The sequence below is a fragment of the Hylobates moloch genome, unplaced genomic scaffold (genome assembly GCF_009828535.3).
Source record: "Hylobates moloch isolate HMO894 unplaced genomic scaffold, HMol_V3 SCAFFOLD_5, whole genome shotgun sequence".
NCBI classification, from domain to species: domain Eukaryota; kingdom Metazoa; phylum Chordata; class Mammalia; order Primates; family Hylobatidae; genus Hylobates; species Hylobates moloch.
Genome location: NW_026652280.1, coordinates 107,511,962 through 107,528,773, shown reverse-complemented (window position 1 = coordinate 107,528,773; position 16,812 = coordinate 107,511,962). Strand labels below are relative to the sequence as shown.

General features: G+C 40.0%; 2 protein-coding genes across 19 annotated transcripts in view; one reads left to right on the top strand and one right to left on the bottom strand.

Annotated features, from left to right (window-relative positions):
- LOC116468019 (putative neuroblastoma breakpoint family member 7) overlaps positions 1-16,812 on the bottom strand; it is a 901,770-nt gene that overhangs the window by 417,984 nt on the left and 466,974 nt on the right. The window lies entirely within an intron of this gene.
- Positions 1-16,812, top strand: part of LOC116467993 (myomegalin) — a 230,303-nt gene that overhangs the window by 53,009 nt on the left and 160,482 nt on the right. For all 18 annotated transcript variants that reach the window (XM_058439380.1, XM_032151590.2, XM_058439381.1 and 15 more), the window contains exons 2-3: positions 1,858-1,913; positions 7,103-7,254. In XM_058439380.1, the coding sequence (XP_058295363.1) occupies positions 1,858-1,913; positions 7,103-7,254 (208 nt within the window). The remainder of the gene's footprint in view (positions 1-1,857; positions 1,914-7,102; positions 7,255-16,812) is intronic.

The window sequence follows — 16,812 nt, the reverse complement described above, 5'->3', positions numbered from 1 at the left end:
GCGCTTTGGGAGGCCGAGGCGGGCAGATCACCTGAGGTCAGGAGTTCGAGACCAGCCTGACCAACACGGAGAAACCCCGTCTCTACTAAAAATACAAAATTAGCCAGGCGTGGTGGCAGGCGCCTGTAATCCCCGCTACTTGGGAGGCTGGGGCAGGAGAATCGCTTGAATCTGGGAGGCAGAGGTTGCGGTGAGCGGAGATCGTGCCATGCACTCCAGCCTAGGCAACAAAAGCAAAACTCTGTCTCAAAAAAAAAAAAAAAGACAGGGAGAGAGAAGTCCTCTAAATCTCTGTTTACAGAATTCTTGGGAGCCCCCAGGAGTTTAAAGAATAAGCTACCTATTGAAAGCATCTTTCTGTAGGATTATTGCAATCATCTGTTTCTGACATCCCCATCAGACAGTCAGTCGTCAAGACATTAGCCAGCCCCCCTTTAAAACATTAGTCACTGAGTCCGTCTTTCTTTTTGATTCACAAGACTCTAGTGGCTAAATGCCTCTCCATGTCCTGAAAGGCTTCAAACAGTCTGCGCCCCTTGCCCAGTCTTCCCATTACTTCCCTGACCTCACCTCCTACTGCTCACCACGTGCTCACTGCGCCCAGCCACTAACTAGTATGCTCCCTCTTATGGGCCTTTGCATTTTACGTTCTCTGCTTAGAAGACTCTTTCCCTAGAGACCCCCATGCCTATCCTTATGGCTTCATAGAGCAGCCTTGTCTACTGAAAATTGTAATCCCCTCTACCTCCTCCTACCTCCAGCTCTCCCTATCCACATTCTCCACTTTTCTTTTTTATATAGCACTTGTTCCCAACTGCTACTATACAATTTATTTATTTGTCTCCCCTTACTGTAAAAATTCCATGAGTGCAGGGATTTTTGTCTGTTTTGCTCACTGCTACATCTGTGGAGCTTACAACAGTGCCTAAAAGCACTTGTCAAGCGTGGGCTTGACAAGTATTTGTTGAATACATTTTGAGCTATTGTCCCCTCTCTGCTAGGGATGGTCTTATTTACTATGCTGAACAGATACACCTCTTGCTACTGAATCATGGTGTTATTAAGATTTCCACTCATAAACTTTGTCTGTTTTTCGAGGTTTCTGTGTCAATTCAACTTTCTAAACATATCTTAAATTTTCCAAATTTCCCCTTTGTTAAACCATCACAACTTCCTATTTGGAATATAGACTGTCACCATCCATTTTTGCCCCTCCACAGTCTCACTGTGTAGAGCCAGAATGCAGCTAGAATCACCTATCTAAAATATAAATCTGATCATTACCATTCTTTCCTTAATTTAAAATCCTTCATTGATTTCCCATAGCTTTTCACATTAGACTCAGTAGCCTCACCCCATACCACAAGATCCTGCGTGGCCTGGTTGCAACATTGGCTTTCTTTGTTCCTCTAACAGGCCAGAGTCCTTTCTGACTCAGGGCCTTTGCTGTTCTCTCATGATGGAACGCTCTTCCACTCCCATTCTCCCATTCTACACCTGGTTGACATCCTCCCATCTACGTTTTAATGTTCCTTTCCCTGAGTTTCTCTGAGTCCCTGTGCTAGTTAAGTTCCCTCTGCATTTTCCTTCACAACATTTACTACAATAGTAGTTAATACTTGTGAAATTATTTAATGGCTGGCTCTCATTACTTATTGAGAATAGGAACTCTTCTGTGGTGTTTGCATTTGTATCCCCAGCACTTGACACGGTCCCTGATACATAATAGAAGCTTAGTAAATACTTGCAGAGAGATAAATAGAAATGACAAATAGGTCGGTGTCTTCTCCTGGATCCCTGGGATGGGAGACTTGTGGGGTAGTAGCTCATTAATTAATGATGTGTTTGCCTCCACAGAGATTATTTTGCGGAGGATGATGGGGAGATGGTACCCAGAACGAGTCACACAGCAGGTAAGGATGCTGTGGGCCTTGCCTTGTTAAATTCTTTGTTTCTTTTGTTTATTCATTTGTTTTTCTTTTGAGACAGGGTCTCACTCTCTCACTATGGATGTAGTGCAGTGGTGTGATCATAGCTCACTGCAACCTCAGACTCCTGGGGTCAAGCTATCCTTTTACCTCAGCCTCCTGAGTAGCTGGGACTACAGACATATGCCTAACTTTTAATATTTTTTTTTAGAGATGGGAGTCTTGCTATGTTGCTCAGGCTGGTTTTGAATGTCTGACCTGAAGCAATACACCCACTCCAGCTTTCCAAAGTGTGTGGGAGAAATTGGCACTTGGCCAATTCTTGGTTTTCTATTGATCATAATTCTCTTGAATTATGGCCTCTTTAATTTCCTCACGGCAATATCTTCAAACTTTTGTGACTTTCCAAATTTGCACATACTACTGTAGCAATTTCACACTGAGAATTATAAGCTAGCTATAATTCTATGTACTGAGAAGCAGCATAGTACAGTAAGTCATTACAGATACTTATGTGAATTCTTCATATTTTTAATGATTCTGTAATTGCAAGGCTAAACTCACTTGTACAATGATTAAAATAAATCATGTTACTAAAATGAAATCTTTATCTTAATACACCATTAAAATGGGTACAATAGGCCGGGTGCGGTGGCTCACGCCTGTAATCCCAGCACTTTGGGAGGCTGAGGCAGGCGTATCACCTGAGGTCGGGAGTTCAAGACCAGGCTAGCCAATATGGTGAAACCCCATCTCTACCAAAAATACAAAAATTAGCTGGGCATGGTGGCCCACGCCTGTAATCCCAGCTACACAGAAGGCTGAGGCAGGAGAATCTCTTGAACCCGGGAAGCAGAGATTGCAGTGAGCTGAGATCATGGCACTGTACTCCAGCCTGGGTGATAGAGCAGACTCAGTCTCAAAAAAAAAATTAAAATAAAATAAATAAATAAAATGGGTATAATAATAATGTTAATCTCATAGGTGAGATTGAGAAAAACGTTTAGTACAGAGGCTGTCAAGGAATAAGCACTCAGTATCTTATCTATTGTTAATATTAATGTATTCCTAACAGCAGCACAATTATTACTGCACTAACATTAGCCAGAGATCTACCTGAACTGCAAAACCAAAGAGAAGATAACATTCTTTTGGGGTCTATTTTCCACAAAACTTGTTCTCAACCTGAGGGTTTTACTTCCTTGCTAAGTTCTTTGCCTTTTTCATAACAGCCTGGAAGCACAGATTGTTTATATGCACAATTTGGAAAAAAGTTTTTAATTTGAATAAGTTAAGAATTTCAGAGTCACTTAAAATTAGTGTTTGAAATGTGTGTTAAATCCACAAATTCCAAGGGTTACTGTGCTCAACATTTTAAATGTCAGTATTCTACATTTTGAGGCAAAAATTGAAGGACTAGGACAAAAATGTGAGGGGAGTTGATAAAATGCTTACTACATATAATACACGTGACAAGGTGCTTTTATTATTTTATTTAATCCATATAACAGCTCTATAAAGCAGATATTATTACCCTTGTTTTTACAGAGGCAATATATCAGCAAAATTAAGAGATTTGCCTAAATTCCCACAATTAGCAAGTGGTCAGGATTCAAATCCAAGCCTCAAGGCATGGCTCTTTCTATCATATCCACCAATCTAACTGTAACGTATTGTTATTCTATTTTATCAAATTGTCTTCCCCTTAGTAGTATATTTAATTTCACCTAAATGTGGAAGAAATCATTTTTTCTAATTACATTTATTTATTTATTTATTTATTTTTGAGACAGAGTCTTGCTCTGTCACCCAGGCTGGAGTGCAGTGGTGCCATCTTGGCTCACTGCAACCTCCGCCTCCCAGGTTCATGCAATTCTCCTGCCTCAGCCTCTCGAGTAGCTGGGATTACATGCGCCTGCCACCACACCTGGCTAATTTTTGTAGTTTTGGTAGAGATGGGGTTTCGCCATGTTGGCCAGGCTGGTCTTGAACTCCTGACCTCAAGTGATCCACCTGCCTCAACCACCCAAAAAACTGGGATTACAGGTGTGAGCCACCATGCCCAGCCTCTAATTACTTTTAATTAAAAATTTTGCATTTACGTAGAAATATTCAGAATATCACCAAAACAGGTGCGATATCATCATAATTATTGTATTATTATTATTTGCTATCACAGAGTAGTATACAACTAACAGAACAATTATATTGGATAAGCTGCATGAAAAACAATTGAAGAGGGAAAAATAATATCTCCATATATATATAATTGATTTGTACTACGCACTAAGAAAGCCTGCTTTAAATTTCTGTTCTAGTTTAAACCCAAAACAGTACTAGGCAAGGTTAGTGGCTATTGAAAATATCATTAAGGACAGGGTTATCTAAAGACACACTGGATACTACATTAATTTTGCAAAAATAAAAAGACAGTATACAGTGTTCAGTTTAAAAACAAATCATATGATCTTACATTTCAGTTTTTTTTCTTTGAAATCAGTGATGTAATGGGGAGTTAAATACTTTTAGGCAAAAAACAAACACATACACACACTCACACAAAAACAAATTAAAAAAACAAAAGCCTCTTTTAAAACCATCCTATTGACTATCATCATTTTTTTCTTCACCCTTTTCATCTTTCTATTCACCAGTGTCTTTCCAGTCCTTTTTTTCTTTTCTTCTTTTTTCTTTTTCCAGTTTTTCCAACTTCCCTTTTCCCTGCATCAGACTTTCTTTTATCCCAGAATACAGCAATAGCCTTTATATCTATAATCTTAAAAGCCTTTCTTTCCTCAAGGCTGTATATTATCTGCAGCAGTAATTCTTCACTTCTTTCATTTCTCTCAGTTTTCTTACAACATCGCCAGTGAATTAGCCAAGATGTTCTCCTGGGCTCTTTGGTGAAATTTTCAGAACAAAACAAGAAAAAGGAGATCCCTTTGGTACATTAAAATCCTGGAACTTCTTTCTTCTCTCTCTTTCTCTCTCTCTCTGTCTCTTTCTCTCTCTCTCTCTTGTTTCCTTGAAGAGAGAATATAGGTTTTTGTTTCTTTCTTATAATGGGCCTGTTCACCTTCACCCTGTCTTCAAATTTTTTCTTTCTCTTTAGCAGAAATGAATTTCCATCTTTTCTGAACATAAAAAAGAATTCTAAGAAATTGACTGAAGCATCTGGGTGCTTTTTCTTGGGCTCCTTCTGGCAAGTTGGCAGAACGAAGGAAAGAAGGCAGGGAAGGAGGGAGAGAGGAGGGAAGGAAGGAAGGAAGGAAGGAAGGAAGGAAGGAAGGAAGGAAGGAAGGGAGGGAGGGAGGGAGGGAGGGAGGGAGGAAGAGGGGGAGGGGAGGGGAGGGGAGGGAAGGAAGGAGGCAGGCAGAGAGGTAGGGGGAAAAGAGAAAAAAAAGGAAGAAAAAGGAAGAAAGGAAGGAAGGAAGGGAGAGAGTGAGAAAGAGAGAAAGAAAAAGAGATAGGAAGAAAAGCATGCAATGGCATTTTGCCTCTTACTCCCTTGAATCTCCTTTCCCCAAGTGTCTAGTTAACTTTTCCTCAGCAAGGCAGTCACCCAGTACCTGTTTTGCTCTTACTTGCCCTGACACTGTCTGTAGCGCTTAATGCTTTGCCATGATTGTCTTCTTTCTTATTTAAAAAATAGTTCCATAATAAAAGTTCATTATTTCCTTCTGTCAGCCAAGAAAGTATGTAGCTTTCTATGTTTCCTACCTGTCTGTAACCCCAGCCCTGTCCCAACATGAGGTCCTCTGTGTACTTTGTTTGACAGAGGCTCTGATTTCTCATTCTTTAACAATGTTACTTCTCAAAAGCAACTATAGGGTTAATTACAGCTTAGACTCCACTAGGTTCTCCCAAAGCAATGCTTCCATTGGTTAATGGAGTGATTGAGTCTCTGCCTCTTTACCTGTTTTCCCCACTCTCAGACCTATTGCAGTCCCTTTAATTGCTAAAATAACACAGTAGTAGCATACTGCTAAGAAAGACAGATGGAGAAAATAGGGTATTGGTTCTGCTACTTTTTAGCAGTGTGATCTTGGTCAAGCAAACTTTCTGAACCTTTACTTATTCATCAGTAAAATGGACTTAATAATCACTTATGTCTATTTCACTGATTGCAACGACTTCATAAATGAAATAATTCATGTGAAACTATTTTGTAACATGTAATGCCCTTTAAATATGTTGGCTGTTATAATTGTTACTATTACTAAATAGTAACCTGAAAAATTCTCCATAGAGATAGTTTGCTAGTGGCTTGGTTCTTTCCTTTAGACTGTTTTGGTTACCTTTTGTTATGTGACAAACCATCCGAAAACTTAGTGACTTAAAACAGGGGTCAGTAGCAAACTACAGCCCATGGGCCTACAGCCAGTTTTTGTAAGTAAAGATTTATAGCCACACAGTCATGCTCATTCATTTACAGATGGTCTGTGTCTGCTCGGTGTTACAGGGTAGAGTTGAGTACCTGTGCCAGAGATGATATGACCCACAAGCCTAAAACACTGTCTGGTCCTTTAAGAAAAAGTCTGCCCACACCTGGCTTAAAACAACAATGATTTATTATTTCCCACAATTCTGTTTTGGCAAACTGGGCATTATCGCCGCTGGTCTCACTTGAGATCACTCAACTGGATGCAACTTTCTGATGGCTTGACTGAGACTGAAGGTCTCAGACAGCCTTGCTCACATGTCTGGCAGGTGGTGACTGTCAGCTGGGGCATCTTCACTTCCCTGAACAGCCTTTCCTTCTACAGTGGAGTAGACTGACTTCTTCACAGCATGGTTGTCTTGGGATGCTAATAAGGCAAGAGCAGAAATGCCAGGCCTCTCAAAGCTAGTCTCTGGAACTCATGCAGTAGCATTTATATCATATTCTGCCAGTCAAGGCAAGCCACTTTGCCAAGAGTTGGGGAAATAGGCTCTGCTTCTTAATGGCAGGAGTATCACATTGCAAAGGCATATGGACCCAAACTAGTTTGATTCACTGGGGATGGCTATTAATGTGATCTACCACAGACTACTTTATGTAAACTGTTGCTATGTGGCCTAGATTGAGTTTGTATTTTGCAGAAACTGAATTCTGCTGGAATGTACCAGTCAGAATGATCCTAGTGCCATTATTATATAAACCTTTTTTTGTTGTTGTTCTGTTTCATTGACAGCTTTTCTTAGTGACACTAAAGATCGAGGCCCTCCAGTGCAGTCACAGATCTGGAGAAGTGGCGAAAAGGTTCCCTTTGTGCAGACATATTCCTTGAGAGCATTTGAGAAACCCCCTCAGGTACAGACCCAGGCTCTTCGAGACTTTGAGAAGGTAAGCCATGTGAGTGGATAATTGTTATCCCAATTAGAAGCAGTACTATGGAATAGTGATGCCTGATAAAAATATGACCCATGGATTGGTCTGGATTATGGATGGTATTATCATTATGGTGTCTCTTTCAAGAGCATGTCCCAATAAACATATGTTCTGTCAGCTGTGTGCTGGGGGGTGTGGTTTATGGACCCTTGCCTGTACAGCAGTCCCCCCTTCGGATGTTTCAAACTGCATAGTACTGAACCCTATATTTACTATGTTTTTTTCATACATACATACTTATGATGAAGTTTAATTTCTAAATTAAGTGTTAATGAGACTAACAATAGTTAATAATAACATAGAACAATTATAACAATATACCAGCATTACTACTCTTGCACTTTTACATTGTTAAGTAAAATAGGAGTTACTTGAACACAAGCGCTGTGATACTGCAACAATCTGATAACCCAGACAGTACTGAGTGACTAACTGGTGGGCGATATGTACAGCCTGGACGTGCTGGACAAAGGAATGATTCAAGGGTGAGATAGAGTGGACGGCACGAGATTTCATCATGCTGCTCAGAACAATGTGCAATTTAAAATTTATGAGTTGTTCATTTCTGGAATTTTCTATTTAATACTTTCAGACTGCGGTTGACTGTGGGTAACTGACACCATGGAAAGCAAAACTGTGGATAAGGGGGGACTAACTGTACCAGTAAATGCTGCCTCGTCACCTATACCCTTGGTTTACTTCTCAGATAGATGCAGGAAGTTTAAATGGCATTCTGAGAATCTGTAGCTGCAACATAGTGAGCCCAGGAGTACCGGTCCAGCAGCTAGTATTATATTCTCTGTTGCTAGCTTGGACCTCTCTCGATATCTAGGAATTGTCTGCAGTGTGCGGTGGCACAGTAACAACCATTTGTTTCTCAACAAGAATCTGATAATGTTGCTTGAACCTCCTGAACCAGTGCTGCATGCTCTGCTTCTTCATATGTTTGTCCTTAGATTTGACCAAAAACAATAACTAATCATGTAATACAGATTCCCCAGCTCCCTGTGAGCTGGGTTGATCCCGGGAAGTCTGTACAAGAGAACATGTCTACTGGGATTTAAATAGCCCAGAAACAGGGAGCCGGAATTTCTTATACTCTTGTGCTCTAAAAAAAAAAAAAAAAAGGAAGAAAGAAATAGCTCTTTGGTGCCCCCTCAGGGATACCCAGCGAGCAGGTCCCACATAAGTAATGTGTAAATAGTCTGTAAGATACTGGGGTTTCTCTCATTCTGGAATTAGAATTGATAACTTTTGACAGAAAAAAAAAGTAAAATTCTAATCTCAAAAAATGCTATGTTGACATGTGTTTACCCCATCTTCCCTCAATTTCTAAGTAGAAATATTTCACCAATACTTTCTGTACATCCTACCAGATATTTCTGTGGGCAAATAATATGCACCATATAACATGTGCCTAAGAATTAACAGCCTATTCTTCAAATTTTTTGCTCAGCATTCTCATGTATACTGTGTGTATGTTTTTTTAAAGACATGGAGAGTTTGCATGATAATTAAGAGGCTTTTGAAGACTAAACCTCTGAACAGCTGTGTGGTGCTGGTGGGGGGAGCAAGGATGCTAACACCCCAACCCCCTCCTTTTTCTTTTTTTTTGGATCTGCTGTGATGCAGAAAGGGCGAGCAGAGCTGCAGAGCTCCTCAAAACTGTGTGGGGTGCTCTCCAAAGGACAGCCAGCCTGCATGTTCCTTTTTGTTGAGAGATGACTGGAAATATAGAAATGAGGGGTGTCACCTCCACTGAAGGAATGAGTGGCAGTTATAAGGCCCAAAGTCCTTTTCTCTTAGAGTTTAGGTCTAATATGACAGATTAGTCCTTATTTCTCGATGCTGGGAAGCACTGACAGAAACCAAGCTAAGATGCAGGGAAAAGGCCAATAAGAGATAGTTTAAATCTCTCTCTGCTATGTGTCAAATAAAAAGTAAATAAAGAAGCTACAACCCACTTCAGGCTTGATCAGAAAGTCATTGCTGGTAAATCATGCAGTGTTGTGTCACACGTTTGTTCATTTTTGTATCCATTCATCCATCCTGTGGACTCTGAATGACAGCACCTAAAATACAAAACACCTCCATGAAAGGGTTTAAAAATTAGAGAAAACATTGGTTAGAAAAAACATAGGAGAGATAGGAACACATTCCAGCGCCCTACCCTAAAAATGGTAAAATACTAAATAACATGGTATTTTCTGTAAAGTTTAAAATATGCATTCGGTAGCCTTGGGCTATAGGACAGGTAGCAGTACTCAGAGAGAGGAAGGGACATGCTAAATGTTTTTTGCCAGAGTAGGGTGGACTCCTCCAGGGCTTAAAGACAAAGGGATACAGGCCTGGAAGGAGCAGCCAGGACTCCCTTCTTATTTCATTTATCCATGCAACAAACACATGATCACATTAAATGAGATACTTTAGTTCCTGCCCTTAGATAGTTATAGTCTATTTGGAAGTACAGACATTGCATTAAATACAATATAGCATGGCAAGTGCTTTCGTGGAGGTAAGGACAGTACACTCTGAGATCTTGAGAGAAAATGTCTACTTTTATTAAAGGAGTAGGGAAAGGCCTCTTACCAGAGGACATTTCTTCTGGGGGCTTCACGTTGAGCAAGGTCTCCAAAGCTGAGTTAGATTTTACTAGTCAGAGAAGTAGAGCATACTATTCCAGACAGGGGAGATTTGGGGGAAGGAAGAGAGATATGTTCAAATAAGAGACTGGACTATAGAGCGGTAAGAAAAGGAGAGTTAGAACAGGAGAGAAGTAATATTAAAAGTACTCAATCTGTCAAAAGTAATTATAATTGTTCAGTAATGCAGTTACCTCTAAAATATTTGCTGATGTAGGAAATTCTAGAGAAAAAAGGCCGTTTGATTACAGGGAAAGAGATAACAGACTAAAAATGCAAATACTGGCACATTATGGAACCAAAACATAATTAGTCAATTAACAAGTGAAAATGACAATTATCGTTTATGTTGGTGCAGAAAAAAGGCACAAAGAAGGCAACATTTCGCACATACAACAGTGTTTCTTTTCTTTCATTCTCCACTCACAACCAACAGCATGGTTGTATGTGTATACAAACTCCAATTGTATGTTTGTCAGGTTGAGGTCAATAGGTATTACATTCCATGATGAAAGGAGGGCATTGCTTAGCATATATGCTTCATTTGTGTTTTTGAATGAGTGATTTAATTAATTTCCCAACCTTACCGACTTCGTTATATAGGCGCTTTTCCCCACTCAGAGAATCCACTGATGAAGGGATCTTTATTCTTTTCAGATCTGTAGATCTGAAAAGAATAAAGCAGTGGGTTTAGTGTATTGAGCAGTGGGTCAAGTGTATCTCATAAGTTGTCTTATTTTGTCTTTATAAGACATGGAACAAGCATCACTCTCCCCATTTTTTAAGTGAGGGAACCAGGACTCACAGAAATTATGACTTTTTCAGGGCCATAAGTTTATGTACCATGATCATAGATCTGAATACGTTATTGGATCAGAAATAAATTTTACCTACAAATGGTCACAATGATGTGTTGAGAAAAATCCTTGCCATATGCTTTCTCACTGATCACAGCACCCAGCTGCAGCATCTCTGGGATGAGCGAGACTTCAGCGGCACATACGTAATACTGGCTAGCATTTGATGATCACTTTCTATGTGGCAAATATTGCTCTAAGTGTGTGACAGCATGATCTCATTTACAACAACCTTGTGAAAAGGCATGTTCACCAGTTAGAATGGCGATCATTAAAAATCAGGAAACAACAGGTGCTGGAGAGGATGTGGAGACATAGGAACGCTTTTACACTGTTGGTGGGAGTGTAAATTAGTTCAACCATTGTGAAAGACAGTGTGACAATTCCTCAAGGATCTAGACCTAGAAATACCATTTGACCCAGCAATCCCATTACTGGGTATACACCCAAAGGATTATAAATCATTCTACTATAAAGACACATGCACACGTATGTTTATTGCAGCACTATTAACAATAGCAAAGACTTGGAACCAACCCAAATGCCCATTAATGTTAGAATGGATAAAGAAAATATGGCACATATACACCATGGAATACTATGCAGCCATAAAAAAAGAATGAGTTCATGTCCTTTGCGGGGATGCGGATGAAGCTGGAAACCATCATTCTCAGCAAACTAACACAGGAACAGAAAACCAAACACCCTATGTTCTCACACATAAGTGGGAGTTGACTAATGAGAACACATGGACACAGGGAGGGGATCATCACGCACGGGGGCCTGTCAGGAGGTGTGGGGCAAGGGGAGGAATAATATCAGGAGAAATACCTAATATAGATGAGGGGTTGATGGGTGCAGCAAACCAACATGGCACATGTATACGTGTGTAACAAACCTGCACGTTCTGCACATGTATCCCAGAACTTCAAATATAATTAAAAAAAGAAAAGCCATGATTATTATTCCAATTTACAAACGATGAACTAATGGCAAAAAGAATAACAAAGGAACTTGCCCAATGACTCATGATTGAGCCTGAAAACACCTGATGTCTTTGTGACCTAAAAATAGTGGCCATTTCCTATGTTGGGGAACTCAGCTGGTGAAAGTTTGGTGCTAATGAAGGTGTTGGCTTATTTGGAAATGGAATCACTAGTTCCTCCTATTTGGATTGATGCAGATTGAAATTCTACCAGACTCCTGCCTGTCTAGGTAAATTGTAAATCCACTTTTGTCTTCCAATATTCTCTATTACATGATTTTTACTCTATTAATTCTGAACTGCTTGCAATTCAAAGCTGTTTCATACTTTCATCTCTTTGTACCTGCTGTTTTCTCTGCCTTGAAAACCTTTTCTCTCCTATTGTTTATTTGGTTAAAGTTTACTCATCCTTCAAGATTCAGCTCAGGTGCCTTTTTAAGTTTATTTATTTTTTAATTTTAGGAAGCCTTCTCTTACTCTCTAATCCCAGAATATATACCAAGACTCTAAGCTCCTTGAGGGCAGAAAACACTTCTTGCCCATTCTTTTCTAGTCTCTAGAATATAGCATAATGTAGTACATAGTAAGTGCTCAGTAAATATTCATCAACTAAACTAGCTGAAAAGTATTAAAAATTAGATATCCTACTGGATTTGTATCTCTTCTGCCTCTACCTGGTATTCACAATAAGTTGAATAGTTTTTGTTTTTTTTGAGACGGAGTCTCGCTCAGTCGCCCAGGCTGGAGTACAATGGGCACGATCTCGGCTCACTGCAAGCTCCGCCTCCTGGGTTCACGCCATTCTCCTGCCTCAGCCTCTTGAGTAGCTGGGACTACAGGTGTGTGCCACCTCGCCCGGCTAATTTTTTTTTTGTATTTTTAGTAGAGACGGGGTTTCACCGTGTAGTTGAATAGTTTTAAGGAGGGTATTGGTGTGTTAATTGATTGGGTAGGATGGGAAACTAGGAAGTAAAGAAATGTACATTTCTTTTCCACTTTATTTTTTTATTGTTCATTTTGTTGAGAAGGAGTCTCGCTGTGTCACCCAGGCTGGAGTGCAGTGGCACAATCTCAGCTCACTGCAGCCTCCGCCTCCTGGATTCAAGCGGTTCTCCTGCCTGAGTAGCTGGGACTACAGGCGCCCGCCACCACACCCGGCTAATGTTTTGTATTTTTTGTAGAGACAGAGTTCCGCTATGTTGGCCAGGCTGGTCTCCAAATCCTGCCATCAAGTGGTCCACCCTCCTTGGCCTCCCAAAGTGCTGGAATTTGAGGCACGAACTACGCGCCTGGCCTCTTTTCCACTTTAAATGGAATGATAAAACTAAAAATGAAAAGGACGGGAGATAAAGAGTCTTTTTGAAATAATATTTGACAGGATTTATTAAGAAGATCACAATAGTAGCTAATAACAATAAATACTATTTGAGTGCTCATTGTACACCAGGCACTTTTCTAGATATTTGATATATTTAATTTAGTGTATTTTCAGTTCATTTTCCTAAATTATGAGATAGATATTATATTTACAACCATTACACTAGTGAAGAGATCAAGGTTCAAATAACTTGCCCAAAGTTATATAAGAATAAAGTAACGGAGCCACTGTAATTCCAATGATTCCAAAGTTCTTGGGGGAATGAAAGGACTCTCAGAGAAGGAGAGCATTACATTGGTGGAACGCCTGCAGTTGGGCTTTTTACATAGAATCAACATGGCAGACGGTACAGAAAAGCCACAGAAGGGTGGGAGTCTTTGGCTATAAAATCAAGAGGGGGCCTCCACTGCCCTGTCCTGTTTACACATTTTTCTAATAATGTTGTCTTTAACAAGAAAATATCATCAAAACCAGCTGTGGTGTTTGCCTAACTACTCTGCAGCTTTCCCTGGCAGTCTGAATCTAACCGCAGTGAGTCAGCCTATTCAGGTCCCACCCAGCCTGGCGAACTTTTCTACTTGGATCTTGAAGTCTTTGGGGAGAAAAAAGAAAAAAAAGTGCTAAAAGCAGAAGGCTTTTTCATTTGGGGGAGTTTCTGGAGCTCTTAGTTATCACAGTCTGGGTAACCTGTGCTAATTTAGGTTAATTGGGGTCCTGTCACTGCCCTCTTTATGTTCCACAATTTTGGTGCTTCTCGAGTGTTTGTCTCTAATTACAGCCTTGGAAAATTAATACTACTGGTGAAGTGCATTTTTATTTTAAAAAAATGCATTCATTCTTCCAAACCACAGTGTCCCAAACATACTGGTTTTGTTTTCACTGGCATCTTAAGACATTCAAAAAGTTATTAGGAGGCAGGGGGTAAATATTAAATTTTCAGCAATCACAAGTGCAGTTTGTTTTCCCTTTTCAATCTCATGTTTAAAAAGGGAAACAGAGGGCTTCCACACACAGTCATTCCACAGACTTTCCATGCAAAGTTTTCATTCCTAAGCAACATTACCAAAGATATGAATCAAATCAATTACTTTTTTTCTTATAGAACTACAGAGTAAAAGGAATGCTTCTGAGTGCTGTAGAAGATACAAAGATGGACATGAGATTCCATTCTCAAAGAATGTACAATCTGATTGGGGCATAAAAAAATTTAAATTATACAAGATTTAATTTAAATAACATCTAAGGCAATATTGAAAGAGATATTTCAAGATGGGAGTACTTGCCAAACTAACGTATGTTTTCAAAACTTAAATATGGCCAGGTGTGGTGATCATGCCTGTAATCGCAGCACTTTGGGAGGCTGAGGCAAGCGAATCACCTGAGGTCAGGAGTTCGAGACCAGCCTGGCTAACATGGTGAAACCTCATCTCAATTAAAAATACAAAAATTAGCTAGGCGTGGTGGCACGCACCTGTAATCCCAGTTACTCAGGAGGCTGAGGGAGGAGAAGCGCTTGAACCCAGAGGACAGAGGTTGCAGTGAGCCGAGATCGAGCCACTGCACTCCAGCCTGGGCGACAAAGCAAGACTCTGTCTCAAATAAATAAATAAATCTTAAATACTGGGACAGAACATTTTTTCTAATTTGTGTGCACGCGCATGTGTGTGTGTAAACTTTTCAAAGTTGTAAATATTAGCTTACATTTGGTTATGCAATTAATAAAGAAACGTTATCAAAAAGAATGAAATTACAAAAGTTGGACAACCCTGAACCTTCTGAAAGGTATGATTACCAACACAGAAAAGAGAGCAAACACTTTCACAGAGAATGTAGCACTTGAATTAGAATAATTCTTTTGTAATTTTAAATTATCTCCTTTCTGTCTCCTCATTAAAACTTGTTTTCTTCTCTTCTCCCATTGTTCGAAGAGAAGCCCTATCTTTCTTTCTGTGGACTTTGCAAAGTTTCCATTCTAATGATAATTTCCATTCCAATACTAAATTTAAAAAACAACAACAAAGATCATGATACCAATTAATATTTGTAAGTGCTTAAAGTGTGCCAAGTGCTGAGAATGCACTTGACCTTATTATCTTATTCAGTTCTCCTAATAGTCTTTTGAGGTTGGTAAAACCATTGTCTTCGTTTGTAAAGAGAGAGACACTGAAGCTAGGAAAACACTAGTAATTGATGGAAAGTGCTGGAGCTGGGATTTGGACATAAGTGTACTGGTTCTAGTGCCTAAACTCTTAGCCACAATTTTATTATGCTTATTGACAGCTGACCCCCTTATTCATTTGTTTGTTAATCCACTCATCCACTTATGAGTGCATTGTGTGTGCCAGGCCACACGATGTTAGTTGCACAATGATCAAGAACGAATGTATGAAAATATGTATTTTCGGCTGGGCGTGGTGGCTCACGCCTGTAATTCCAGCACTTTGGGAGGCTGAGGCAGGTGGATCACCTGAGGTCAGGAGTTCGAGACCAGCCTGGCCAACGTGGTAAAACCTTGTCTCTCCTAAAAATACAAAAATTAGCCAGGCGTGGTGGTGCATGCCTGTAATCCCAGCTACTCAGGAAGCTGAGGCGGGAGAATCGCTTGAACCCAGGAGGCAGAGGTTGCAGTGAGCCAAGATTGCCACTTTACTCCAGCCTGGATGACAGAGCTAGACTCCGTCTCAAAAAAAAACAAAAAAAAGAAAATATATGTTCAAGGATGAGTGTTTATTTCAGTATTCTTTATACCAATACAATATTAGTACTCAAGGTGAGGATTATTTCAAGTGTGGAATATATATACAATAGAACATTATAGAGCAATGTACCAACTTGGGAGGATGTTCACTATAACAAATTCAAGATTAAACAAAACAACAGCAACAACAATTTGACTGAATATTACAAAAAATAAGATCTCAGGCCAGGCGCGGTGGCTCACGCTTGTAATCCCAGCACTTTGGGAGGCCGAGGCGGGCGGATCACGAGGTCAGGAGATCGAGACTACGGTGAAACCCCATCTCTACTAAAAAAAAAAAAAATACAAAAAAATTAGTCGGGTGTGGTGGCGGGCGCCTGTAGTCCCAGCTACTTGGAGAGGCTGAGGCAGGAGAATGGCGTGAACCCAGGAGGCGAAGCTTGCAGTGAGCCGAGATTGCGCCACTGCACTCCAGCCTGGGCGACAGAGCAAGACTCCGTCTCAAAAAAAAAAAAAAAAAGATCTCATTTTTGAGGGAGAAAAGATGGAAATGTCTGGAAGGATACATACCAAAATATTGATATTGATTATGTCTGGATGATGGAATTAGCCTATTGCCTTCTTTATAACTTTGAGTATTATATTTATTTTAATTATCTATTCATTGAAAAAATATTCTAGTGCTTTTACTATGTGCAGCATGCCTTAAGCATTGCAGATACAATATTGAATAGGCAAACATGGTTCCTGCCTTCATAGCGTTTACAGATTAGCAAATTCCAATAGAATGTAATTATTATTGTAATAGAAGTAAAGAGTGCTATGGAATATACAGCTGGGCACTTACTCAATCTGAAGAGGTTGGGGGATTCAGGGAAAGTTTCCTAGAGGAAACTGCATCTAACCGGGGACCTGAAGAAGGAATAAGAATTAGCCACTAATAAGGGGGTGGG